At 46.8% G+C, this 27032-nt stretch overlaps 5 protein-coding genes and 1 long non-coding RNA gene across 9 annotated transcripts; 2 read left to right on the top strand and 4 right to left on the bottom strand.

The window, feature by feature from the left end:
* Window positions 1–218: 218 nt before the first annotated feature.
* Window positions 219–1694, bottom strand: LOC121591709 (protein nutcracker). The gene is made up of 2 exons (XM_041912546.1): window positions 1315–1694; window positions 219–1084 (listed from the first exon to the last, which is right to left on the bottom strand). Exons 1-2 carry the CDS (start codon window positions 1418–1420, stop codon window positions 339–341), a joined length of 852 nt encoding a protein of 283 aa, XP_041768480.1. The 5' UTR covers window positions 1421–1694; the 3' UTR covers window positions 219–338.
* Window positions 1695–1915: 221 nt separating this feature from the next.
* LOC121591708 lies at window positions 1916–3277 on the top strand. Its single transcript, XM_041912545.1, has 3 exons — window positions 1916–2174; window positions 2233–2419; window positions 2513–3277. Exons 1-3 carry the CDS (start codon window positions 2149–2151, stop codon window positions 3176–3178), a joined length of 879 nt encoding a protein of 292 aa, XP_041768479.1. The 5' UTR covers window positions 1916–2148; the 3' UTR covers window positions 3179–3277.
* A 14-nt stretch (window positions 3278–3291) lies between these two features.
* On the bottom strand, window positions 3292–4936 carry LOC121591705 (putative nuclease HARBI1). Of its 2 annotated transcripts, XM_041912536.1 has the most exons (5): window positions 4572–4936; window positions 4354–4518; window positions 3847–4282; window positions 3631–3775; window positions 3292–3554 (listed from the first exon to the last, which is right to left on the bottom strand). In XM_041912536.1, exons 2-5 carry the CDS (start codon window positions 4494–4496, stop codon window positions 3301–3303), a joined length of 978 nt encoding a protein of 325 aa, XP_041768470.1. In that variant the 5' UTR covers window positions 4497–4518; window positions 4572–4936; the 3' UTR covers window positions 3292–3300. The 2 variants fall into 2 exon arrangements, with proteins under 2 accessions (XP_041768470.1, XP_041768469.1); XM_041912535.1 differs by having other exon boundaries at window positions 4354–4936.
* Window positions 4937–5039: 103 nt separating this feature from the next.
* Window positions 5040–10848, bottom strand: LOC121591704 (FACT complex subunit spt16). 2 transcript variants are annotated; one of them, XM_041912532.1, is made up of 8 exons: window positions 10323–10848; window positions 9948–10211; window positions 9586–9885; window positions 7455–9496; window positions 6492–6760; window positions 6284–6413; window positions 5993–6043; window positions 5040–5830 (listed from the first exon to the last, which is right to left on the bottom strand). In XM_041912532.1, exons 1-8 carry the CDS (start codon window positions 10389–10391, stop codon window positions 5659–5661), a joined length of 3297 nt encoding a protein of 1098 aa, XP_041768466.1. In that variant the 5' UTR covers window positions 10392–10848; the 3' UTR covers window positions 5040–5658. The 2 variants fall into 2 exon arrangements, with proteins under 2 accessions (XP_041768466.1, XP_041768467.1); XM_041912533.1 differs by lacking the exon at window positions 5993–6043 and having other exon boundaries at window positions 10323–10847.
* Window positions 10849–13932: 3084 nt separating this feature from the next.
* LOC121591928 (ribonucleoside-diphosphate reductase subunit M2) lies at window positions 13933–17518 on the top strand. Of its 2 annotated transcripts, none has more exons than XM_041913026.1 (5): window positions 13933–14226; window positions 15617–15886; window positions 15972–16252; window positions 16358–16805; window positions 16883–17518. In XM_041913026.1, the coding sequence occupies exons 1-5, from the start codon at window positions 14176–14178 to the stop codon at window positions 17033–17035; spliced, it is 1203 nt and encodes a 400-aa protein (XP_041768960.1). In that variant the 5' UTR covers window positions 13933–14175; the 3' UTR covers window positions 17036–17518. The 2 variants fall into 2 exon arrangements, with proteins under 2 accessions (XP_041768960.1, XP_041768961.1); XM_041913027.1 differs by lacking the exon at window positions 13933–14226 and adding an exon at window positions 15381–15529.
* LOC121591929 lies at window positions 15323–27023 on the bottom strand. The gene is made up of 3 exons (XR_006004598.1): window positions 26013–27023; window positions 25604–25787; window positions 15323–15399 (listed from the first exon to the last, which is right to left on the bottom strand). It is a non-coding gene; the product is annotated as an uncharacterized LOC121591929 (long non-coding RNA).
* Window positions 27024–27032: the final 9 nt, after the last annotated feature.

The raw sequence follows: 27032 nt of genomic DNA, 5'->3' as shown, positions 1-27032 counted from the left end.
GGCCGGCCATTTCACTGGCGGCAACAGTTAACGCTTCAATCCTTTGGCGTAACGTTTCTTCTTCGCATTCATCTGGAAACAGATTTCATTGGAAGTTATTTAGAAATACACAAAAAACAACCAAAAACCCCTTACAGCACCCCAATTGTACAGGCAAACAACACCCCGTGTCCGTAAAAGCAGCTCAATTTCTTTCAACACCATATCCCAATGCTAAGCGAAACATACAAACGGGGACTAATTATAATGCAACAGCACGTAGTTACAAGCGGGGGTAGCGAATTTGAATGCACTTTATTGTGTTAACACTATCTAAACTATATACAAAGCTATGTACACTATACTGCAGGTAAGATCGTCAACACTTCCATCAGCTTGCGACGGGCGGGTGCGTCTAAGTACTCCATCACCCTGGCTACCAGCTCCTGCGGTAGACCGCGCAGCGACGGACTGATGGTGAGAACAAACTTCGAGTACATGTGGTTGCGAAACGGGACGAACAGCTCGTTCTTGAGCTTCACCGAAAGCCCCGACAGATTCTGGTAGCAGAGCGGCAACCGGTTGCCATTGACCGCCGGCACGTGGAAGCTGATCGGTACCGTGACGGAGAAACCTGCCTTCTGGCCGTAAAAGGGCAGCAGGTTCACGATCAGCAGGTCGCCACTGGACAGGGCGACCAGCGTGCAGCTCAGATTGCTGCAGGTGGCACTTTCGTGCACCAGCTCCAGCTCGAACCGGTACGGGCCGGCACGGGCACCGAACCAGTCGAGCGGGAGGCGCGACGCGAAATGGTTCACCAGCCGCCTATCGAACGAGCGGTAGGTGGTGTGATGCTTCCCCGGCCGGCAGCTCGGCGGCAGTGAGCCACCCTTCGGTATCAGGCCCGTCTCGAGGGCGATCACATAGATAAGCACTATCATCAGATCGGACCGGCTTATCTCGATGACGTCCCTGCCGCAGTGGGTGAAAAAATGGCGCAAGGCAAGCTGGAGCGACGGTGCCAGCAGCACCCGGCTGCTATCCTCCACCAGAAGCGGTAGCGACTTCCATTCCGTCGCCGGTGTGACCAGAATGGGCTGATATCCTACAATGAAAGCGACACAGACATTACCTCAAACACCCGAACGGGACGGTACAGGAAGGACGGCGTGGTTAGAAGCATGCTCCTTGCCGATTGGTACAAATATTAGCAGCAAACTTAACGGAAAGTGACTTAAGAAACTAAAACCCCCTAAATAGCTAACTACCGATGCATTATACTACGAAGCGCGTTATCCAGCGTACAAAGCGGACGAAAAAAGACAAACGGCCTACCTTCTGCTTCCTCCGCTACTGTCTCCAGAGGGGATCGGCTCCGCTGCAGCTCATCGTTAGTTTTGTCCAGCGGGACCGAATTATTCTCACTCGCATCGCTATCCATCGCCGGCTATGAGTCAGCTATTCCAGCGCAGTTGTGCCGGAGAGCACTTTGCTATTCCACGAAAGACGATTACGAAGGATTGTTTCTGGCGCCACACACACAGCTATTCTATCGCGTTGTGGCACAATAATAAAGGTATAAAAGCTTGGAACTTAAATTGAACGCGACGGCTTTCTAATTTGTAGTTTTCCAACGTAAACACTGAATTCACACAGCCAGCTTCGGCTTTTGCGGTAGGCAGCTTGGCAAGTTGTAAACATTGCTGTCAAATTTCCTGTTAGAAAAAATGACGTAAAAGGTTGGTGCAAGCATGCCCTAAGTGGCCATATTGGCTTGATTTTGACGAAGGATATTTTTGTTTAATTTTAATTCCTTATTGAAAAGACAATTTATTAGATAATTACCTTACAACAGTTAATAGAATCGAATATGAAACTTTACATCATTTATATCGACACAATGCATGTTTGATTACGTTTCTTTTCGCGCGCCGGCGTAACGTGATCCAGCCTGTCATGCACGTACTTTGTTTCCAGCGCGTTGTTTACGATCAGCTTCTTGCTGAAGCACCTTTCGCGAAAAGAGATGCGAAAGAATCAAAAGGACGACCGTTCGTGCTGAATATTTGGCAACCTGCAGTGCTTTTCTGCATGATCAAATCGATTACCGGGCGTGACTATCCGCTCCAGCTCTGCTAACGTTCGCGTCACAGCAAATACGCAAGCAACATGGATGCCGGACCGCCGTCCATAATGTAAGTAATGTTTGACCTAATCCAGGATCATGTGAAACATTCCAAGCCTATTCGCCAGACCCGTCGAACGTAGGAACTCGCGCATCAATGAAGATCAGTTGAATCGAATGGTTTGCATGCTCGAAAAAGCGCCCGACATCGCGCGTGCCATTGCCCGTGGTCCTCAGAACGTATTTTGGAGGCGACTTGCCAAAGAGCTGAACGACATTGGACCTGCCACGAAAGATCCTTCTTCGTGGAAGAAGGTACCCATTCGGCGGGCACTTGTCTCGCATTCCCTTTATTTCTAATACGCATGTTGCATTACCGCTCCTTCTCTCTCTCTCTCTCTATGGCAGGTTTGGCACGATTACAAATGCTCCGTAAAGAAGCGGCTGGTGCAGTACAACGAAGACATCAGTAGCGGCATTTACCCGAAGCAGCTGTCCGCGCTGCACCGACGAATACTGAAGCTGCTCGACTTGGACCTGAAGCGCGTGAAGATAACGGAAGAAAGCGGTTCCGACCGGGAAGACGAAAACAACGGCACCGACGCAGACCACTCGAAGGACGCGTTCGATATGGGCGACCCGATGGATTCGCAAAGCTCGACCGGCGCCCCGGGACAGGAAGCGGCTGAGGACGGTACAAATCGGCCCGCCTCGTCCAGCTTCTCCAACACGATCAATGCGTGCCAGCAACGGTTGGCCAAGATGCCGAACATTACGATCACCAAGCAGAAGAGTGACGGTGACGATGACGATCCGCTTTCGTACTGCCCGAAAGCGGCAACGAAATCGCTCCCGTACGGCCGTGGAACGAAGCGCAAGCGAGAGGAATGTTTTGAAATGGCACTGGAAACGAACCGATCGCTCATTGCGGTCATGAAAACTTCGCTGACCGTGCAGAAGGAGCTGGTGGCGGAGGTGCGCGGGCTGAAGAAAGTGCTGGAAGAGTTTACCGAGGGCATGAAGGAGCTGAATGGGGGGCTGCGGAACTCGGGCGAATCGACCAAAGGGAAGTAAACGCCAGAAAAGCAACGGCCAGACAAGACAGATTCCCCTAAAATGTACAATTAATCATAAAGAGAATGGAAATAAAGCGAGGCGACATTGACAAAGACACTATTTTTGCGTCGTTGGTCAATTTATTTAATATCTGGCAAATTTTCGTCCAGACACATGTTGTGAAGCGCACAGCAAACGTCTATTACTGCCACACACTCGGGCGGTGTGTACGGGATGGGCGGTTTGCCCAGAAGACATTTAAATCGGTTCTTTAGCAGATGAACGGCTGCGTCAGCGGTTGCGAGCGCTCTTTCGTGCCGCGCATTAAACGTGGGATCGACACTGCCAGGTTTCGGTTTTATGATCCACGGTTGGGAAGGGAACATGGAATTCGCTAAATAAAACAAGAGAAAATTAATTAATCTCTTATTACACACACCCGCACAAAGGTGTTACCAGGCAAGGCCTACCTAAAAGGTTGCACTTTTCGTTTCCCTTTGCGTGCTGCTGGGCAAAGTGGCTGTCCACGCCCGAACTGTTCCATAGATGCGAATCGTGCATCGCACCACAAAAGCTTGCATTCACGTACCGTACGCGTTTTCTGTGGTCAAAAATCTGAGAAAGGAAAAAGATAAGCTCGATTTGCCTCACACAACATCGGGGTGGAAAACCATTTAAACCATTACCATCAATGCATTGAGACTGTACGTCCCGTACTTGTAGTAGAACAGATGCTTCTGCTCGCTCGGCTCAGCGATCGGAATGTGCGTCCCGACAGCACAGAACGCCACACCGGGTGTCGGGCCCAAAATGCGTCGGAAGTAACTCATCGCTTCCCATTGCTCATCCCTGTTCTGTGGCTTGAGCGAGATGTGCTGATTGCATATCAACTGACGGATAGCGTTTAGCGTTTGCGGAAACATTGCTTGAAATTCGGCCCGTGGCATTGCCTTGTATCCGCCAACGCCACGGTCACTCGTGCAGGTACCGGTGGCCAGATAGCGCAGCGTCGCGGCGATTCTATCGTACACCGTGGCTTCGTACTGGCTGAGCAGCGTCGGCGCTATACCGTCGTACAGGCTCTTGAAGATATCGCGCGACACGTGAAAGCATTTTAAAAACCTAGAAAAAAAAACAGAGCAGATGCGTTCAATGAGAGGCCAGTAATCAATTTGTACGAAACTGCCACCTACCATTCATCTTCCAAAAGGTATGGGAATGATTCCCGGTATATGTGTTCACTCTCCTCCGATTCGGCTTCGCTGCCGGTATTGTAAGCGTCCGACTCATCGTCACTTTCGAACAGATTAAACCTAACCATTAGCGCCGGCAGCATGTTTTTGGCTCCCTGTGTATATCTTTCCAACTAGGGTAAGCAAATTGGCTCAAATTAAATAAGTTTTTTTTTTACCGGTCAGATGTTTGCGCAAGCTTGTATGATGTTGATGTATGATGCTTTTCTGCGTATTTTTTGTAACGGGGTTTGTTTACAATCAGCTCCTAGTCTTGACAGCTGTTACGGCCAAGATGTATACAGAAATAGAATCAAGCTGAGATTCGGTCAAGGTATTTAATGTACACATATGAGAACGAAGTTCCCTTTTTCATATTTTTTTCTTTTTTTCTACAAACAATAAATGAAACGTTCGTTTTTTTTTACTAGGATCAAATAGTTTTACCAAACCGGTTATAAAATTACAATAATACTCAATACTTGGTTTCCTGTTAAGAGAAAAATGTGAAGTTTTAATTATTATTTAGTGTTTATTAGACCCTTTTAAAACATACTTTACGTAGAGCTTTTTTCGTTTCATTACTACAATACAGTTTCGGCACAATTAAAACTGAAAAGTGTACAGTAACATCGACACACTATAAATAGGGATGACATACATATATTTTGTTTTGTTTTTTTACCATTTATGTGTGTATTCTACTGTTTATGTATATTCGATCTTTGTTGCAGTTGTGGGACACTTTTTTCAGTTGCTTTTGTAAGTTTGTGTGGTTTTTTTTCTTGTTTGAAATTTGTAGTTTGGAACATTTTACAACTGTCTTGGAATCGTTGAGACGAACAATCATGTATGACCGACTATGGACAAAACGAACCTATTCGGGCCTTATGAACGGGGATCACCAGCCCCTCAGGGAGAGCAACACAGCAGTGCAGGCAGCAGATGTGTGGTGTTAGGAGAGTTAAGTTTGCCGTCAGTGTATGCCAGCCATGTAAATACTAATTTTCACCAAACTACCCCAGAGCTTTCTCGCACGTAAAACGATCGGACGAATAATGTGGAATTGTATCGTTGCCAATAAGAAAATGGGGGAAAAAACTTAATCTCATCGCAGCACCCATCGTGTGGTCGCGGGATGCGCCTCTTGCGATGTGCCGGTATGGTGGGAATGATTTGGGACACCAAACCTACCACACACACAACCGTACAAACCGAATGTGAATCTCGTATACACACACTCGCTCTCTCTCTATCTGAGAGGGTTTATTTTCGCGATTTCTTGCTCTTGTGATGGTGGCTGCCGTCGCGACTGTCATCCCTCGAGCGCTTGTGGCTGCTGCTGCTGTTGTGCTTGCTGCTGCTGCCACTGCTGCGATGCTTGTCGTTGTGTTTATCCTTGTGATTCTTGTCCCGACTGCTGCTATGCTTGGAGGAGCTGTGTAAAGGAGAAAAGCAAATAAAGGATACGTTTTAGCACGAATTTCATTTGATTGTTTGCAGTTGAAGGCAAAAACGAAAGTTCGATGAAATGCTCTAGCTGGAAAGGGGTAGAAAATGAACTCCAAAAACTGGATACAATCAATGTTACTCAAATGACCTGCGTTTATGCTCATGTTGTTTCTTCGATGAAGCTACCCCACGGTCTCGCCTGTGCGCGTTTGTTTTTACCAACACCACCACCGCCGGCCAGCGTTTAAATCCGAAACAAATGATCGAAAGCATGCGAAGGTGAGATATATATGATTGGGTTTACGTGAGAGTAAGCATCGTTAGTAAGGGTGTTTGGGAAGCATTAAATGTACATTGTAAGGCGGACGCGCGTGTTACTGCAGTGCGCTATCATATATGAAAGCTGTTGCTGTTAGCAACTGATAAACACCGTACTTACCTATGATGGGAACGTTTTTTGGACGAATTGCGATCATCGTAATCATCCTTTTCGCGATTTCGATCCTCTTCCGCCGCTTCCCGCTCCAGATCGGACCAATCCTTACCGGACTCTTCATCCGATCCGAGATCTACAAAAGAAAACAATAATTTGAAAAAAATGTTAGTAACATATTCACATACTTTTCCCTCCCGTTCGCCTTATATACCTTCTTCACTTCCACTATCATCATCCTCGGAAGCTTCGGAATAGTCTTCCGAGTCGGATTCCTCCTCATCATCATCATCCGTCGGTTCGTACGCATCGTCCTCTTCGTCCTCCGTTTCGCTGTTTGCCTCGGCCTCGCCCTCCGATTCCGGATCGAGGAACGTCCAGCCGCCACTGTCGAAGAAGCCCTCCGGATCGTCCGTGATGGTTTTCATAATTTTGGCCCAATTCAGCGACTGTATGCCCTCCGAGTAGCGAATATCGCACGAACTGCAATCAACGAACGAAAGAACGATGTAGTTGAAATTAGCGGTGGTAGCTGGTAGATTCCTTGTTCGAAATCAATTCCGGAACCGATTCCGATGCTGGAATCGATTCCGGAGTTGACTCTGGAGCCGATTCCGGAGTCGAATCGGAATCGGCCCCGAAATCAGAATCGGTTCCGGAATGGGAATCCACCTGGGAATCGCAATTTGCTCCGGTAACGGAATGAAAATTGACTCCAGAAATGGAATTGGCTCCGGAATGAGAATCAGTCTTTGAATTGAAATAAGAAGTCTCAGAAGGGAAATCAGTCCGGGAATCTCCATGAGAATGAAGCGTTAACAAGTAAATTTTGATCATTTATGGCTATCGATAAGTAGCATCATTGGACCGAAACGCCTATTCTAATGGATATGCCGAAACCGGCTCCGTTTCGAAGCCGATTCTGATATCGGAGCCAATTCCGATTCCGGAGCTGATTCCGGGGTTGATTTCGGAACCAAATCCGGAACCTATTCCGGAGCCGATTCCAATTCCGATACCGAAGCCGATTCTGATATCGGAGCCAATTACGATTCCGGAGCTGAATCCGGGGCTGATTCCGGAACTTATTCCGGAGCCGATTTCGGAATCGAATCCGGAAAGCTTCATTTTCCCATCACTAAGTTATAATGCTTCCCAGTGCTGACACAACACTTACTTTAACCACTCCTTCACGTGATCGAGCATGTTCATCGGTATCGCATTGACCATCGCAATCTTCTGCTGGTAGTTTTTAAACACAAATATCATATCGAAGTTGCGCAGATGGAACTGGACGCGCTCGAAGTGTACCAGCTCCACGTCCTCCAGCGTAATCACGAACGGCGGCCATTCGGTCAGATTCACCAGACTGCCGGACGTCGGCTGCAGTAATACTGTGCTGCGGAACGGTGCGCCCGGGAAGCCCAGCTCCCGGAACGGTGTGTCGAACTCGATCTGCTGCTTCGTCATCATTTCCACCTTCTCGCAGAAGCTCTTGAACGCCGTCTTCAGCTTGTGGCGCAGCTCGCGCTCCGCCTGCTCGGCCGCCAGATCGTCCCGGTCGTGCATGTGCTGGTGCTTGCCGAGATCGGTTGTTATTTCGCCCACCTCCGTGTAGAACTGCACATCCAGGTGCTTCTTCTTGCCGAACATGATCGCGTGCTTCAGGTGGAAGTGCAGCAGTATTATCATCTCGCCATCGCACGGCTGGAAGAAGGCGCTCTTGATGTTGTTGTACAGGATGTCCACCTTGTCGCCGCGCACTGACGTGTACCGGAAGCCGTTCACGTGCGCCTCCAGCGAACCGGTCATGCGCTTGCTCACAATGTTCGGCCGTATGTACAGATCCTTCAGCTTCGGGTTGCCCTTGTTCTGCGACATCACCAGCGTGTCCTGCTTCACCAGATCCTCCTTTTCGCGCTCCTCCGCTTCGCGCGTTTTGAACCGCTTCTGCACCTCCTTGATCAGCCGGAATGCCGTGTTCAGGTTGGACGAGGGTGCCGCTATCTCGCCCGGTTCCTTCGTGTTGGTCGAGCGGTACGTAACCTCCTTCACGAACGTCGCGTCCGGATTCGGATACATGCCCGACTCGTTCCGGCCCATCGTGGCGCCCGGGTGGAAGAAGTTAATGCGCAGATAGGTGTAATCGCCCTCCACCGACTGGGAGATGTTCTTGATCGTGGAGATGTGGAACGGGACCGGCACGCCAAAGATCGGCATGATGACCGTTTCGTACTTGCGATCGACGTACAGCTTCAGCTCCTTCACCTCCGCCTCGCGCGGCATCTGATTGACGCTCTTGTACGAAACGGTCGATTTGCGCACCTTTTCCGCCTCCTTCCCGCCGGCCTGCTTGGCCAGCCGCTCCTTCGCCTTCTCGTTCAGCGCAATGGCCAGCTCCTTCTGGTGCTGCTTGCGCTTCTCCTCCGAGCTTTGCTCGTTGCGCAGCTTGCTCTCCAGCACGGTCGACCGCTTGCCGCTGCGACCCAATATTTCCGACGTCTGCTCCGTGTCCTTCTCCTCCTCCTCCTCGTCCTCGTCGTCATCGTCCTTCAGGAAGATGCCGATGTTCTTGATCTTCTTCTTCGACTGCGTCAACACGGCGGCCGGCGATTCGTCCGTCACCAGCACCGTGTCGCCGATGAACAGGGCGTACACCTTCGACTCCTTATCGGACGCTTCCGCGTTTTCCAGCCCCGCCAGTCCCACGTTCAAGCTGAACACCATGCCCTTCTTCAGCACCGCCGCACACTTCGGTCCGATCGTCATGGAGTTTTCGCGAAACTCGAGCCCCGTCGCGAAGCCGAACGTTTTCGTCAGCTTGTCCACCAGCTTCGGTTCCTCCTTTTTGGCGTACTCGAGCCCGAGGTCATACACCTCCGACAGGCGCTTGCCGGGGGTGAGATTTTTCAGCAGCTCCTCCTCCAGATTGAGCAGAAAGTTGTAGTGCTTCTGGATGGTGTCGGTCGGGTTGACCAGCAACGTGCGCACGATGTTCGAGCAGTACGACTTGTAGCGCGCCCCCAGTGCACAGATGATCGAACCGAAGTGCAGATAGTTTTTGTCACTGAACGCACTGAACTTGAGGCTGTAGTTGCCGCCCGACTGTATGATGGCCGGATAGCACATGTCGAGCTGGTTCGTGTCCACGCCGGTAACGTACTTCTTATCGGTCAGGGCCGCTTCCACCCCTTCCGTCAGTTTGACATGCTTCACTTTCTGTTGCGGGGGAACAAAAAAAAAAAACAATGTAAGCCATCAAAGTACACATTGCCAAAACGAAAGGTAAACAATCATTGCCTATATACCTTGTCCGCATCGATGATTTCCATAATGTGATCCTTCAGATACTTGTTGAACACGTCAATCGTCACGAGACACGCCTTCTTGATCGTGATCAGCTCCGAGTCTTCCTTCGGGCACATGATGTACCCCATCGGAACGCTGATGTCCACGTTCGTCAGGTGTTTATCCTTCAGGAATGCGCGCCAGTTCTCGCAGAACTCGCCCGGGAAGTTGTCCTTCGTGAACACACCTACCGTTTTGCCGGCTTTCGATGCCTTCATCGCTTCGTACAACTTCTCGTAGTTCGCTTTATCTTTGTCATTCTGCAGAGGAAAACCAAAACCGTACAATACTTGCACACACAACGATGGCTTACCCCACCTACCTTGTCCCGTACGAGCAAACGAATCGGCGGCAAACCCTCCTCGGAATCCTTTTCGATCTGTTTGAGAAACTCAATCTTCTTCTTGCTGGTAAGGAACAGGATCGCATTGTCGCAGAACAGGCTGATCGTGTCGGTTAGCTCGTACCCGAACAGCCAGGTTTGCAGCGACGTCGACTTGCTGTAGAACGTTTCCTCGTCCACACCGACCGCCGTCATGATGCAGTCCACCTTCGCCAGCGAGTCATCATGGTTGAACTCCGGATCCTGCCGGGCGGGCGGCAACGAAACAAGCGCAAGTTGTGCGAGAAAGAAAAAAGTGTGTTCACAAATGACATCTGCGGTTCGGCGGTACACCCTCTTCCCCCTCCACCTTACCTTCCAGTTTGCGTACAGCCGCTTTATCCGCCGGAAGAAGCAGTCTTTGTCCAGCGCAATGTTCGACATTCTCGAAGAATCGCTACTTCCACGGCAAGTGTGTATTGAGAACGATTATCTTACTTCAGCAAAATCACACAAACTACGCTGCACACGCGGATTCTGCTCCCGACACCTCTCGCTAGAGCTTGCAAATGATTCCAACCACCAGCGTCGGCTTCGTGCAAACTGTCATCCAGAGATCGAAGATAGCTGTGGGACCCCCACACTTTCGGGTCGCACGTCCAGCCAAACCGCACGACACCTTCTTCCCGTGTAGCAACGATGTGAACCGCCTTTAGCAAGCACGCACAGCGACAACCGATGGGCGAAAATCCGCTCTACACATGCCTTTGCAGCTGCACCAACCGAATACCGGACGGGCCGAATTGCGACGAACTGCACGGCTTGCAAATAAATAACAATATGGCGACGGGCGTTTCGAGCGCGCGTTTACAATCCGCCGGTGAGTTTAGAACCGCTACTTTTTGACTGAACATCTGCCAGTCGGCGGTGCGCGCCCAGTGCGCATGGGGTGACAGTTGGTGAATGCGCTCGCTCGGTGAGAACGCATGTGAGAAACTGCGTATTGGGGAAAAACAAGTCGTTATTTTCAGCATTTTAACTAATCGGTGCAGGATAATACCATGCGCAAGCAAATAGCATTATATTTTGAATAAAGAAAACGGTTGTATGCTAAACAACAACATTTACGAATCACTACACTATTCAGAGGCTTTTTACTGGCTGGCAAACAGATAGGATGTGTAGGAAATGTAAATTTTAATTGTTTTAAGCTGTAACTGAGTATTCGGTATCTAATAACTACTTAAATGTTCTAAACAAAATCAACAATAGGTACAGAAAATAAACGCTTATTAAAAACCCATAGAAATTAAAAAAGGCCTTTCTTTTTGATAAAATTTCTCCAGTGGACTACGACATGCATTGCATGCATGCCTTGTCAACGAATGGCACGATAGGCTCGCACTGGTTCCACGTATAAATATATCCTTCTTCTTCTGTTGCTGTTTGATTCCTTCATCATAGCAGTGATCTAATTAGAAAACTATGAAATATTTTAATTTGTTCAGGCTTAGGCACGGAAGCCCTGCCAGTTAATTCGTGTTTAACGAAACACGAAGATCATTCGTTCGGATCATTCATCATTCATTCGGAGCGTTCGGGCACGATCGATTAGTTTATAAGTACAGGCGTACCCCGAGTTACGACCCCCTCGAGTTACGACGATTCGCAGATACGACGATTTTGATTTTGACAGTGAAAAATTGTCATCATAGATTTCGACTCTTCAACTTGGGTTATAAAGTTTATATTGACAGATATTCGACATACAACTTTTTTGACTTACGCCTTGCGTTGGGACCTTTTTTCGGTCCCAAATACAGTCGTATCTCGGGGGACATCTGTATAAGTGAATTGCGTGAAATAAACCTCTCTTCTAATTGTGCAATACGAGAAACAACACCCGGTAAATATCGTATGCTAGAAAAGTTACACCGAAACACGAAAGAAAACATAATCCGAAATCGTAGGATTGAACATAATTTATTTAACTTTAAAAAATGTATCTCGAAGGTGGCAAAAGGATATTTTTTCTTTGGAAATTATTTTTTGAAACAATGTGAAGTTTAAAGGGAATCCCAAGCGCCACAGATTAAGCTTAAACGACTGGAAAATTGAATATCCATATAAAAAAATGAAAGCTCCACAGCTTCATTGGTTTGATCAATAGATGGCGTATTACAACTCATCATTATATTGCTATCCTGTTCTTGCAATGTGTTTCGACAAGTTTCATCTTATCATGACCTATATAGCCTTATAACTTTCTAAGCAAAAATCTATGTGAATGGTCGTGTGGTCAGATACGTGGGTATCAACACCAACGACCATAACTCAATTCTCACTTGCTTCAGTACTGGTGGTTTCCATTGGAGTTTAGTAATTAAACAATTGTATCGCCGTTCTAGTTCTAGCGATGCATAACTTCAATGCGAAACCATACAACAGTACAGAGGAAATGAGAAAGCTCTCCTCCAAGCGATGAAGCTCAACTGGTTGGGGTATCCCACCAACAGAGAGCGCCACCAGCTTTTTTGCTATTTTTAGAATGAATGAGTCGTTTGCCGTCTGCTAAACGAAGTCTTTCTATATTCCGTTTAGGTAGAGAACTTGAGTCGTTTAGAAGCCGTTTAGTGGTCGTTTAGTGGATTTGTGGCACTTGGGATGAATTATAAATTTTTGTTTTGACTTTATAAAAAAAATATGTGAGACATTTGTTGCCAATTATACATAACATCTGCTCCCGGTTTATGCGTTCCCGAAGAATCCACGTAGCTCGAATATCCGCGTCAGTCGTATTTCACGTTTTCGGCCAAAATAAAATTAAAACGTTTTTTCAGTTCAGTAAGATAAAATATTTGATCTTTTAGTTGATACGGACCATGCAAAAAATTACGATGTTTCTAGCTTTTAGTTAAACCACTAATTTATTTGCAAAAAAGCCATTTGTACTGCTTTGGACAATTCTTGAAGCAAATTGCACTGATTTGACATTTTATCAATCAAACTTAGAGAACCGCGTAACTCAGGAACAGACTATATGTGTAATAACGAGCCACAGCCCTGCACTGTATTATCAATAAGTCTGAAAATATAACCGCAACATGTTTACAGACACTGATCTTTGCAAGTTAAGCAACGCGCTTATAGCTTTTTTGTGCAATGAGTTGTATAAGTTCAAATATTGTATGAATGTAGAAGATCTTCTTCTGTTTGGCGTAACGTCCTAAGCGGACAAGCCGGTCTATACAGGCTTTCGTGACTTACAGGGTTTCCCATGATTTATTGGCCAGCTGCCATAAGTTTTTGGGCTCGTCTTCGGATTTATTCATCGTACCCCATTGATTTTTGATTCGTTCCCATAATTTATTGGTATCGTCCGATTGGACGATAATGCAATTGAACAAAAAAAAATCTGGGAAACGGACAAAAAATAGTGAGAACGCACAAAAAAAAATACGGGAACCGACCAAAAGATTATGGGAACCAACCAATAACCCCTGTAATTCATTACCACGCAGCCGGATAGTCAATTCTTGCTACGGGGGGATTCTAGGCTTGAACCCATGACGGGCATGTTATAAATTCATTCGAGTTTACGACTGTACCATGGGACCTCCTCTGTATGTAGAAGAAATGTTTGCCAATTTTTCGAAATTTGATGTCTTATGGAAACGAGTGATGTTTGGTTAAAATGTCAGTTATTGAAGTGAAAAAAGCGATAATACATTGTAGTCCGACAGCACTTCAAAAAAGCAAAATGCAAGATCGTAAAAATCGTACCGTAAATCGTAAAGCAAATTGTAAATTCGTATGTTACACAATTTACCACCAGATGGCGCACCCTATTTGTCTCTTGGGTTGCGGTTACACAGTGCCTTTGCATAAAACGACTATGAAAAGACACACCCTCGCGTTTGCATTCTAGCGTCGAAGCATACTGTGGTAAACGAAATGCAACGGAAAAAAACGGACGATGGAAAAATTTGGCGCCATATTCGCCCGGTTTGGTGGGTTTGCACAGTTCACAATCTTCACTTGCAATTCATACACCGACGGAAAACGAACGCGTTCAGTTGACAAAAGTAAAGTGCTCCCGTAAACCTGAACAAACAGGAAGCGTGGTATTGAGTAAAAAATTTGCAAGTGAAGTGTCTCTAACTTTGCAAAGCCGGTGCTTCGTTTTTATAAAACCAGCGAGGAAGTTGTTTTGTTTTCTTGTGTAAAGATGGTTTTGGAAAAGGAAAACTTTGCTGAAAACATGGAAACCATCATCAAGGTAAGAATTAGCCCAAGTGATGCAACAAGATGGTGTAATTGGTGGTAGAAGATATTTTGATAATATCGTATTACGTTTAGAGGGGTTTAATTAATATGGGATAGTTGTTTGAAAAAGATTGAAAAACTTTTGGTTCTTAATTTAGATGTTTTCGTCGCTAGAAAAATCACAGAAATTGCCAAGTATGATGCTACTCATGTGGTACATTAGCTGGGAGGTGATTTCTCATTGTAGTTTTCTTGTCATTCTCTAAAATATCGACCCTTTCATCCCATTACTCGAAGAAACAAAACCGCAAGAGTTTAGATGAAGCTGATGCTGGGCATCACCCTTTTACGGTTCGCCAAATGAATTTTGCGGCTCACAGCACAAGCGAGGTGGAATAAATTATATATTCTGCACAGAGAAAAATAATGACACGTAGAATGGCGCGCATTCGTTCTCTTCCCACCCTCACTGACAATTGATTTTCCCTCCAAAACGCACCACATTTTTCCCTCCAAATGCGTGTATCGCTTCGTTGAAGATAACTCAAAAGCGCGCGTCAACCAACGCGGGCGGGAAACGGCTACACAACACCACCCAAGGCGATGTACAGGAAAATACACGTATTGGCTGGCGGCGGCGTCGGTTTCGGACTGGGCGCTGTTGAGACATGTGCGTGTGTGTGTTGTTTGCAAAAAGATAGGGAAGGGAAAGGGCCTTCGCCTATGTGTGTGCTGGCGTTGGTACCGATTTCGGAATGAAATATTTTATTCTTTTCTGTCTTATTTCACCGAAATAAATGTATTTTTTTATGAAATATTATTCAAGATATTTTATACTTTTTTATATTTTTTATCTGAAAATCTAAAAATCACAATAAGCATAAAAAGAATTTATAAAACCCATTCGCCTTGGAAATGCTCATGCTGAAATAAGAACAATTTCTTACCTTCAAGAAGGTTCTCTGCCAGCGGGATGTTTTGTTTACGCCTAAAATCAGCTGTTTCATCTCGTTGGCGACGATCCCTTGCTTGCGGCCTACCTGGATAACATAAACGTATGAACCCTTTCTTTAGCCGTTCCAAAGCGGACGGCCTCTCGAGTTCCAAAGGGACGACGAAGGGGGGAGTCAAGGGTTCGTTCGAACTGTCAAACATGCGCATTGCCCACTTGTGCCAGTCGTCTCTGCTGTGGTGAAATGCGAAATGTAAATAAAAGCAAAACAATGTATCAAGATCGACTGCTTCGAGTTAGAACCCGTGGATTGCGCTGAGAGGAGGAACAATAAAAAGAGTAGCATTGAAAGAACAAACGAGAAGTAATGCAGAGTGACGGATCGTCTTACTGTAAAAAGCGCTAATAACCATCTACTCGAATCTTGCCATTTTCGGTCCCCCCCCCACAGAACACTCGCAAAGTGCTGACGGAAAGTGGAGCTAACGCTACACCGACCAAAACGCCCGTCCCGATGGAGGAGGAGGACAAGAAAGTGGCAGCGGGCGACGCTGATGCCGCAGCCGATCCGAAGGAGCTGGCCAAGAATGAACTGTCCGAGGTGCACAAGCGTGAATCGGCACCGTTCGATCCGTCGATCGAACCGCTGCTGAGGGACAACCCCCGGCGGTTCGTGATCTTCCCCATCCAGTATCCGGACATTTGGCAAATGTACAAGAAGGTAAGCGTTTAGTTTAGCGCGCCCGCCCTATGGTAGTGTATAGCAATTGCGCAACACATTGAAATGTTCCCTTTGTTTGCTGCAGGCGGAAGCTTCCTTCTGGACGGTGGAAGAGGTTGATCTGTCCAAGGACATGAAGGACTGGGAGACGCTGAAACCGAGCGAACGCCACTTCATCTCCCACGTGCTGGCCTTCTTTGCCGCGTCCGACGGTATCGTGAACGAGAATCTGGTGGAACGCTTCAGCCAGGAGGTGCAGGTTACGGAAGCGCGCTGCTTCTACGGCTTCCAGATTGCGATGGAAAATGTGCACAGCGAGATGTACTCGCTGCTGATCGACACGTACATCCGCGACTCGAAAGAGAGGTAGGTGTTTGACACATGCACTGTGTGCGCGTGTAGCGAGAAATAGTTTGACGACTGTAGCTCATATATATGACTGCTAAAACTCGTTTGCCTCTCACTCTGCAGAGAGTTCCTGTTCAATGCCATCGAAACGCTGCCGTGCGTGAAGAGGAAGGCGGACTGGGCGCTGAACTGGATCTCGAGCAAGAAGGCCAACTTTGGCGAGCGGGTCGTGGCATTCGCTGCGGTTGAGGGTATCTTCTTCAGCGGTAGCTTCGCCGCGATCTTCTGGCTGAAGAAGCGTGGCCTGATGCCGGGACTCACCTTCTCGAACGAGCTGATCTCGCGCGACGAAGGGCTGCACTGCGACTTTGCCTGCCTGATGTTCAAGTATCTGGTGCAGAAGCCGTCGAAGGAGCGCGTGACGGAGATCATCCGCGATGCGGTGCTGATCGAGCAGGAGTTCCTGACGAAGGCACTGCCGGTGGATATGCTCGGCATGAACTGTGATCTGATGTCGCAGTACATTGAGTTTGTGGCCGATCGCTTGCTGCTCGAGCTGGGCTGTGAGAAGGTAAGGGGAGAGCATGGGAGGAAGGAGGATTCTTTTAAAAAAGTTTTATAATTGTATGATTTTGTTTCCCCGAACAGATCTACCACACAAAGAACCCGTTCAGCTTCATGGAGTTCATCTCGCTCGAGGGCAAGACGAACTTCTTCGAGAAGAAGGTTGGCGAGTACCAGAAGTGGGGCGTGATGGCCAACCGGCTGGACAACGTGTTTACGCTCGATGCGGATTTCTGAGCACACACCAACAACGCGTGTGGGGAAGAAGATCCCAACGATAGGCAAATAGAGAGAGAGAGAGTGTGTGTGCTGTGCGCGAGCCATGCCTTGGACAGAAGGGACACCGCATCTGGTATGCGTGTACCGTCGTGTGTGTGGATGTGTATCAGCGAGGCAAATATGTTGTGTGATGAAGTTAATTAAGTATGATTGCGGAAGTGGGTTAGCACGTACTAGTAATTCTCTCGACCATCCCATCGGTTTTCATGATGGGGGTACTGTTTCTATTTTAAAATGATTTTCTTCGCTTGACTTGACAAACGTAAACATTTTGAGACATCCGTTCGGAAGGCGATGCAATAGAGAAGGTAGCAATAGGACGTGGAGACGCATTTCCCCATAGATTGAGCTTTGTTTAAGGGTATTTTAGACGAAAAGAATGCGCATCTATAAGTTTATTTTAAATCATTTCTTTAATCTAAACATTATACTATCTCGTAATTGTCTCTCATCGAAATCATTTGTAGAGCCCGCGGCGCTATATGTGTCTTATTTCACGTCTTGTCTTAGCATATGTTAGGACTGAAGTTATCTTTCCACAAAAGCAATCGGTACACTGATTCGGCTAATCAACTCCCCCTCGTGTGTGTGGTGACGCAAGTTGTGTTGATTCACGACTGCAGAGGAGAAAAGAATTGGAAAACACACACACACACTTTTGACAAAACTGTGTTCTTAACTTCACGCAAGAACTACAAGTCGTGTGTGGAGTTTGGGATACAATTAAATTGTAACGATTGTATAGCATTAATAGTATTGTAATGTCCCGAGAAGCACGTATACAACGCTTAAATGGAATGGGTGCATCCTTTTGATGAATCTACCACATATTAATAATAATATAAATAATACTGATAATAACAATAAAGGTTTTATATACATTAATGTTCAACAAAACTTATACTCTATCATATTTTAGAGGTGTAAACAATCAAAAATTTAGTTAAATTCGTATAGAACAGCGATGTCAAACTCATTCAATTCAACTGGTCATAGGCCTCCGATATTTGTAACATTTTTATGACCACTAACAAGATTCAGTCTAACAACGACAATAGCATGGAAGCTGAAATGCGCCCAAGGATGCTGGCTGCCAACCGATCATTCAACAGACACTGAAAAATCAGTTCACCTCAAAGAACCTGTCGCGACGGACAAAGCTGGGACTATATAGTACCTATATAGTACCGGTACTCACATACGCCTCTGAGGCATGGACACTGTCCAAATCTGACGAAACCTTCTTAGCCGTGTTCGAGAGGAAGATGCTCAGAAGGATACTTGGCCCCGTATGTGTGGAAGGACAATGGAGGAGCCGTTATAATGACGAGCTATACGAGATGTACGGTGACCTCACTGTCGTCAGGCTCCGGTGGGCTGGCCATGATGTACGCATGGAAACTGACGACCCATCCCGTAAAGTCTTTTTAGGTCGTCCACAACGACAGAGGGGGCGTGGTAGGCCCAAATTGAGGTGGCAAGATGGCGTGGAGACGTCCGCCATTAAGGCCGGGATAACGGACTGACAGACGAAGGCGCGAGACCGTGAGCGGTTTCGGACACTCCTGAGACAGGCCAAGACCGGTTGTAGCGATTCTAGCGCCGGATAAGAAAGAAGAAAGAACAAGATTCAGTACGCAAAAATAATGTGCAAAAACTGGCCATGACTAACGCGTTGGTTCGAATACAGTGCAGTAAGTGTTGTAAAGTATGGTTGATATTGGTGTCATTTTTATTATCAATATTTTTGAGCTGGAATTGAAGTAGCAAATTCTTAATTTTGATGCCGTCTAAAGTCCATAAACAGGTCGTTCAGTGCAGTTCAGATTTTCATTTTACAGAGGAGTGGCAAGGTGGTGTCATACAAGTCCTTAGTACCCGCTATTCCCTTTCTGCTAATCTCCATTCGAAAAATCTTCATTCATTATGGCGAGAGTCATCATAGTCATAAGCTCACCTGTAGTTTATCTAATCACATTGGTCTTAGTGTAGGATACTTGATGGAAAGCTTGAACTCGTTTGTAACATCTCCTCACATTTCAGGAGTCCGGAATTGACTGACTGATTAATGCTTCTACAAATAAATTTTGGCACAAGCGGTCGCGGCCCAAACCAAAAGACATCAGTTTGACATCTCTGATCTCTAGAAGCAAGTTGAGCGACAAAACCATCTCTCCCCGATACAACTATATTCACCCAGTAGAGACTACCGTCCCTTACATGGACACAACATACACACATACACACACATCCTTACGGTGAGTGTGCTTCCCTGGGGAAAAGTAATGTGTCTCCGCACAGCGGGGGCCACAACAGAAAGAAATTCATTAGAACACCACGTGGTTTTCCATTCATGAAAAGCTTCTCTCCTTCTCTCTCATCCTCCCCACATATGTGTGAGTGGTGTTTGGGATTGATTTTCACTCTCTCCCATGTGGCGAAAAACGCTCCCACAGTGTGCCCACAACAGACCAGCGCTAAATGTTTCATTTTTCCAAGCGAAAATTCCATTCGGGAAAATGCTCTCTCGCCAACAACAACAACAAGGTGCACATGTACCGATCTCTCTCGCTCTCTCTCTCTCTTTTTGTTAGCTCTACTGCTATCCGTAGCCGTACACATGTGTGGCGAGAAGAGTTTTCCCTGTCACCACTGTTGTGTTCCACGCTTTAGAAACGGTTGGCGCATAGATTTTCCGCCACCGTACCTTGCGCGCTCGATCAGCAATGCGGCAGCCGGAATTTTGGTTACGTTTCAACCTCTCCACCTTTGCCTCCCTCCGTACTGTACACAAAAGTGTCGAGAGAGCGAGAGAGAGAGAGCGAGCTTTTTTCGGTGTGCGGAGTTTGTGCCTAGTTGGCCACCGTTTTTAACCCCATCCGGTAATACCGGAGCCGGTGTTCGAGGTACGTTCGTCCTGCTGGTACCAACCAGTCTAGCATCGCACGCTCAGCTGCTCACCAGCCCTTTACTGTTGGACTGGAAGGGACTAACCTTTTTTTCGTTCCTTCCTTCGACAACGGGGCGTGGGGAGCGGGAGGGGGCGGCCAAAAGTGAACGCTTCTACGGGGGTGGCAGGCAGGGCAAGTTTTCTTTTGGTCCTAAAATAACCATCCAGCGAACCGCGGGAAGGTGTCCGTGTCGTCCTTTTTGAAAGGTTTGGGGCGCTGCGGTTCCGTGGACGTGTGTGGTTTTAGGTTAATGACCGGTGGTGGGTCCAATCGGTAGCCCAAGAGTGGCAAGCTCCCTCGTGTTTGTGTGTGTGTGTGTGTGTGAGCGGGCGCGTTTTTGTCAGTCGGTTGTATCACGTTTGCCACAACGCTCTGCTGTGTTACATCGCGTTTTATCCGCATCGGATGCGCTCCGGGGACCAAATGGGAAAAGGAAGAAGAAGCTGTCTCATTTCCAGCAGTGTGTGAATGTGTATACGGGCGCTTTTCTGGTGCTGATTGATTTTGTTTCGGTTTCGGTGGGCTTTTGATGTGGTGGTCCGTGTAAATTACGGTGCAAAAACGGTGCGCAACGACGGCGGCGACGGAACGCGTGTCTTGGATGGAAGTTAACCGATCGCCCGAGGACAGGAATCACAGGCAGCAGGTATGTGTGAGACACCAAAAACAACAACCAGAAAACTGCAATATGGAATTTTCCAGCGCAAGGGAAGAATTACAAACAAATAAAATCCTTTTTGTTATTGGCGCATCTCACAAAAGGGAGAGGGGATGCAGCTATTTACTGCAGGACCATTGCCCAGGGAAGGACGGGAATGAAAGGACAGCTGTGATGAAAGTGCACCCAATAACAGCAAACAAGCGGTCGAACATTGTTCATCTTCTACGGACAAGGCGCTTCAGCACTTTTTGCGAGTGTGTTTTTGCCAACGCGCTCGGGTCGGTCCCGGTGTGGTGTGTAGGCGTCACACGGTGGCATAAATCACACCTGGCAAAAATTGCGAACACCACTCCACTCAATAGAAACACACACACACGGGCACACGCTGGCCATTCAAACGTCGTCCTCTTCGGTCTGTGCCGTACCTTGTACCGGTCGAAAGCGCTTCGGAAGGCTAAAGGACAATTGAAAGAACAACGGTGCAGGCCTACCTATGTTTTCAGTGTTTCAAAAGGATACACACTTACACACTTACACACATACACATACTCTACGATACATCCTTGGGCCAGGAGGCAAGGCGGGTTTTTAATGGATGAGAAATTTCGTTTTTTATTCGTCTCTTCACTTGGGCAAACGGCACAGCGGCGGCACGCTGGACACGTGATTGCCACGTTTTGGTTTATGTGGCGCACATGCCTCTTCGCACATGAAAAAAGCGTTGAATTGAATTGCAAAACCATTCCCAATCTGCTCTGATAGGCTGACGACCGCTCTGTGTGACCGCTTCTTATCACCGAGTTGGCAATGCGGATGTTTTGGGATGTCTAAATAAACTACTCATGGACACACTTTTAATGGTCCCGATGCGCCAGCCCAGCGTTTGTCAATCTGTGTTGTAGATTTGTACCAATTTGCTGGGCTAATGTGGAGTTTAAATATTCGCACGTTCGTTTGCAAAAGATTTGTTCCCCACAGCACAGCAACAAAGACAAGTAATGGAAATGGAAAGGAGTGAAAGCCACCTCAAGCACTCCAAACACCGAAGCATCCTGTGAGAGGTTTTTGTATGTTTCTTTCCTTATTTGTATATTCATTGGACAAAAAGGAATAAAACGGGGAGAAACACATCACAATTGCACTTGAGGTGTATGTTCATACACTGGCTCGGAAGGCCGGATAGTTGCTATCAATTATTAATTTTTCACTCGCTTGCTTGCTTGTACTGGGTGTTGTTGTTGTTACCATCCATGGTATGAGGAGCTTATTGGTCCTTTGAAATGGAAAACAGCACTTTGCTTGGGCCTTTGCGTGGTTTCGGTTTGCACTACCAAAGTGTATGCCAACAAACGAAACGCGGTTTTTGGGCGAATTTTTGAAACCCAAAAAGAACTTTCTCTTGAGCGAACACATGTGTTACACAATGCTCTAGCTATGTTGTTTTATAGATGAGAGCGAATGAGAATGAAGTATGATAAAGATAGATTAATAACACATTTCTTCCGCTGGTAGAAAGAAGCATTATTATTTATTAAGTTGCATCGAAGCCACAATCTCTGTATTTGCATAAGGCACATAAGAAGAGACGGAAATTTATCAGAAATGATGAGTATGCTACATCAATTTCAATATTTCAATCAATCAATATGTTAAATGTGCAAGCCCATGAGTCAGTTTTTAATACAATAATTCCAATAATATTATATTTTAACATATTTTTGTGTCTATCTTAAAGCTTTTAAGAAGTTTAGTATAAAAAGCTTAGTACATAAAATAGAAATAGAAACTCACTCGAAAGATGAGTCCATTGAGATGCGAGGTATATACTATCTCTGGGGTACGCGTAAAGAGATTTCCCAAAGCCCTTATCGGGACCTCGAATTGATCTCAAGCACGTAAGGATCGTGGAACTTATACAGAACCCATATCCACCAGAATCCTGATAGTGATCCAGAATCCATACTGGATCTGGAAGTGATCACGGAACCATAACGAACTTTTACATAATCCATGCTTGGCCATGTGTTGATCCTGAACTCATCTAGATCCAAGAACTTACACATAACCCAACCCGATCTTAGAACTGATCCTGAATCGGTCGTCATACTAGTGTCTCCTATGTACTTGGACACATATAAAGTGTTTCCAAAATGCTTGGAAAACCCATACGACAATTTAGGTTATCATAAAAAATGTCTCTAATGTACAGTCTTTAACCGAGTTACGCGAATTTAAAAAATTTACATCATGCAAAATGCAATTTTGCCAGTTCAGCGCATAAAATTAAATTCCAAAATTACAATTTATCAAGTATATTTTGGATGTAAAGCGAGATATTCGACTTCGGTGAAAATCCGAGTTGCGCGAATGTCTCCGGAACGCATTATTCGCGTAACTCGGGGAAAGACTGTACTTGGAAGCATCGTACAGATGCTGTATTATATCCTGACATCATAGTGATCCAGGAATAGATCCCAAAACCCTTACATTCCTTGTACATGGTCTATGCACTACGGGCAACTGATCATAAACTTATGGCAATCCTGAAATTAATTCCCATACCGGTTCTGGAACTGATCCTGAACCTTTACCGGGCAATGTATTTGAGAATTTGTACAGTGAGATAACGAATTAATCTTGAATATGCAACATTTTGGAGTTAAATTTAAATTGCTTATGGGATCTTTTATGCATTCTTTTCAACATTGATGGCTTTTTACTGAATCTTTGTGATAGAATACCTATCGATTTCAATCATCATTAAAGAAGATGCGATGTCAATGTTCCTTTACCTTGAAGCCTAGGAATGAGTTACAAGCCGCTCCAACGTCTCTTTCTCATTGGATTGAATGATTTTTTTTTCAGCAGTTCCATTGAATAGTGGTTAAAATCTTAGCAAATTATCAGCTACAATGGTTGCAACATCGAGCAATATTTAAAATAAACCTCAATAATGCATTATCCTTTAGCAAGGGTATGACGGTTAAAACCAGAAATCACATCGTTCCCCGCAATGCACACAAAGTAGTAGTAGTCCGTCCAAGCCTCAATCAATCTGAAACCGACAATTAATCCACTAAACTTTGCTCCACACCCCACCACCACCGCCCGGCCTAGAACCACCCTCAATCCTTGCGTGATTGTTGCTACCGCGAATCCATTCGCAACGACCCCAAATCCCCCCGCGGTCACGAGATAATCCCGCACGCAAAGCCGATCACGCCCGGCTTTTGCAAGGAATATGCGATATGCTGTCAAACCCGTCCGTCCCGATGCACGCATAGTAAAAAAAGAGTACGATCCGTTCTCCGCAAGGTGATAAGTAGTGGGAAGTGGTAGTGAACATGTGAGCATGAAGCATCAAACGCCCACCACCGGGTCGCACACCACTGTCGATGTCTTGCGCATCGATGAGCCGCTACCGGTGAGGCCTACCCCGGTCCCTTCTTACGTCATGGTTGTGCGCGAGTCGGATGCGCTCGCGGTGCGCGAGAGTATTAAGTCGCGCGAGCTTCGCGCACTCTTCGTCAGTACGGTGCGCGAATCCGCCGGCGTAGCTAGGGCTGCCATACCGTCGTAGAAGAGCGAGCGCGCACGGCGTGTGCTGTCCGGTCGTTTTGTTTAGGTTAAAACAGTGCGTTCAGTGAAGGTGGTGTTGTTGGTTGGTGATTGGTGGGTGAGTGATCTCATATGGGCTACAACAGTCATCTGACGCGGTGTGGTGCGCGGACAGTATGGTTGTTTCAATGGGTTAATTTAATGATGTGCCATTTGGATAGAGAATTCGCTTTGCAAAACGTGAGCGCAGCACAGTTGCGGAAGTGGCCCGACACAACAACCGATCCGTAATGATAAGAGCAGCCGCAAAAAAAAAAATGACACACGAAACATGGGACAAACGATCACAATGGCATGATGAATAATGTGCGCTTAACCTTCCCGGCGGCCGTCTGCGTGCTGTACTTACTGCCCTTTATCAGTGACGCTAGTGCACACTCCGCCAGCACAAACTCCGATAACAGTGTAATCTCGACGTAGGTTCCGTTCCGTGCGTACTACGCATAGCGCTTGACGGTAAAGGTGGCCTTAAACATTTTCGGCTTATTTGCACAAGACGGATCAAAATCAGCACCGCAAACATATGGCGTTGTGTGTGATCGCGCCCCGGCGGCATCTAGAGCTTTCGATCGTGCGTACAACTCGTGCACAGATGGTAGAGAACATTGGTGAGAGACAGACAGAGAGAGAGCGAGAGTTTGTGTGCGTTAGAGAGGGGGGACTGTGTGCCGAGAGTGTGGGCAGAGCAAACACGCGAAACGTGATTGTCGCGTGCATTTTGCGCAAAAACAGCAACCTCGTGTGCGCGGTACCCTTTCCCCAATTTTTCCCGAGTTCGCTCGGCTTAAGTGGTCCGCCCGTGGTGCGAATGGATGAAAGATTGTTTGATGGTGGCTTTTGTATTTATAGGATTATCAAGCGGATTGGTGGCGGGTGCGTTTTTTTTTTTTTCTGCGAGTGTAATATATTGTTCTCGACTCGTCTGAGTGGTCCCCCTACCGTCGACGCCGCCGTCGTCGAGAGGGCAAAGATCGTTTGTGGTTGGCGCAAAACACCGGGTTGGGTCCAATAGTTTGCGTTCGCTGGTTGGCACTAAGCACTCTTAAGCAACAACTACTAAAGCAGACAAAGTGTGTAGAACCATTTTAGAACTCAAATTGTTACTCCGCTACCCTAAAAGCGAGAAAAATTCCCATGGCTTTGATTTTTACTGTGGCTACTTTGATTTTTCTTCTATATCAAAACCCCATCTTCTAAAAAAATGCTCTTTCCGGCACGCAGTGCCACTGTGGTTCGATTGTTCCGAAACCAAAAACCCAAGGCCTACCTTTCCCCTTGCTGATGGCGTCCACTGACCTTTACATATTGATTTTCTCCACGGGGACGTTGAGAAGGAACTCGCGTCGCATGGCATGATGGCGTTTAATGTCGACGAATTGGGCTCCTTATCGTGTGGTCAGATATCACTCAGCAGGAGGCCGCACACACAGCAAAAGGATCGGAGAAGTTTAGTTAATTCCCCCGCACCTGCATGAAAGAGCTAGAAAAAACCATTGGAAAAGAGAAACATTAGAACTTCCGTCCATTCACGCCCCAAACTGTTTGATTTGTTTTCCGGATTAAGCCGAATTTTCCATTTCATTACGCGCCCGCGTGGAGCAACAAATGATTTCTTTGGAAATTCGTCGGCATTGTTGCTTCAACCGGAGGGAGCGTACACAAAATAATTCACCCTCCAAAAAGGACACTGGACACTGGATGTTACCTTCATATATTTGATCGATTCACGATTGCCAGAGCGCGCTTTATCGATCGAGCCTTGTTGTTGCCCTCGAACGATGTTGCGTTTCTCCTTATGCTAACTGGCTGCACTTGTGCCAATCGGGTGCATTCGTTTGCGCATGCAATCGGTGCAAAGCGCGGTGTGTGCGGTGTTGTGCACTAGATGCAGAACATTGAACTGCCAAGCGCTTCAGACTCGTCGAGAACGGCCGGGGCTGCGGTTTTCGTGCAGTGTGTGTGTGTATGACCTCCATAGTTGAACACGCGCGTGCGATGGTGGCTGTGGAAAGTTGGTTGGTATGTTGTTGGTGCCGGTTGGAAAAATGTTTAGGCCTATTTCAGTTCTTTGCCACACTGGCCTGTCGGCTCTGGGCCTCTGGGGTCTACTTGCAAAATCGAGGAAGAAATGTTCGAACGGTTTGTGAGGTTGTGACATTTTCATACCTTGAAGTCCGTTGTAGGACAAGCTTACAACGACTCCAGTTTTAGTTATGTGCTCTCTAGAGTGCACCGACAACTCCGTTTTGACTTCGGTTATTGTTAGTCGAAGCTCTGGTAAAACTCGGAACTTCTAATACCGCCCGGCGTCGCCCGGCCCGGCGTAGCGACGGCAGCAATGCTTTGCGACAGGGTCCTAGCAACGGCCGTCTTCGGCTCCGACAGTCCCGTCAACTCCGTTCGATTCTGGCTGATTTTGATCTAATCCCATCGACTCCAATTCCGGCCGATTTCGACTCTGGACGTCTATGACTCCAGACGACTACGACTCTGGACGTCTCCGGACGAGTCCTACTCTGGATGACTCCAACTACGACTCCGGACGACTCCAAAAAAATGTTGGTCGGGCCTACCTTCCGGAGATGGTTCCGAAGTTTTCAGAGTCAGATCGGAGTTGACTCCGAATTTCTGCCATCTTCAGTGACTATCTATGATTCAATCTGCCTCAAAACGCGTCTATCTAACCAGTAAATTTTAATTTCTCTATTCCAGAAAACACTACACC

Source organism: Anopheles merus, chromosome 2L, assembly GCF_017562075.2.
Source record: "Anopheles merus strain MAF chromosome 2L, AmerM5.1, whole genome shotgun sequence".
NCBI classification, from domain to species: domain Eukaryota; kingdom Metazoa; phylum Arthropoda; class Insecta; order Diptera; family Culicidae; genus Anopheles; species Anopheles merus.
Note: the sequence above shows the minus strand (reverse complement) of the source record. Positions and strands in the feature narration are given on the sequence as shown.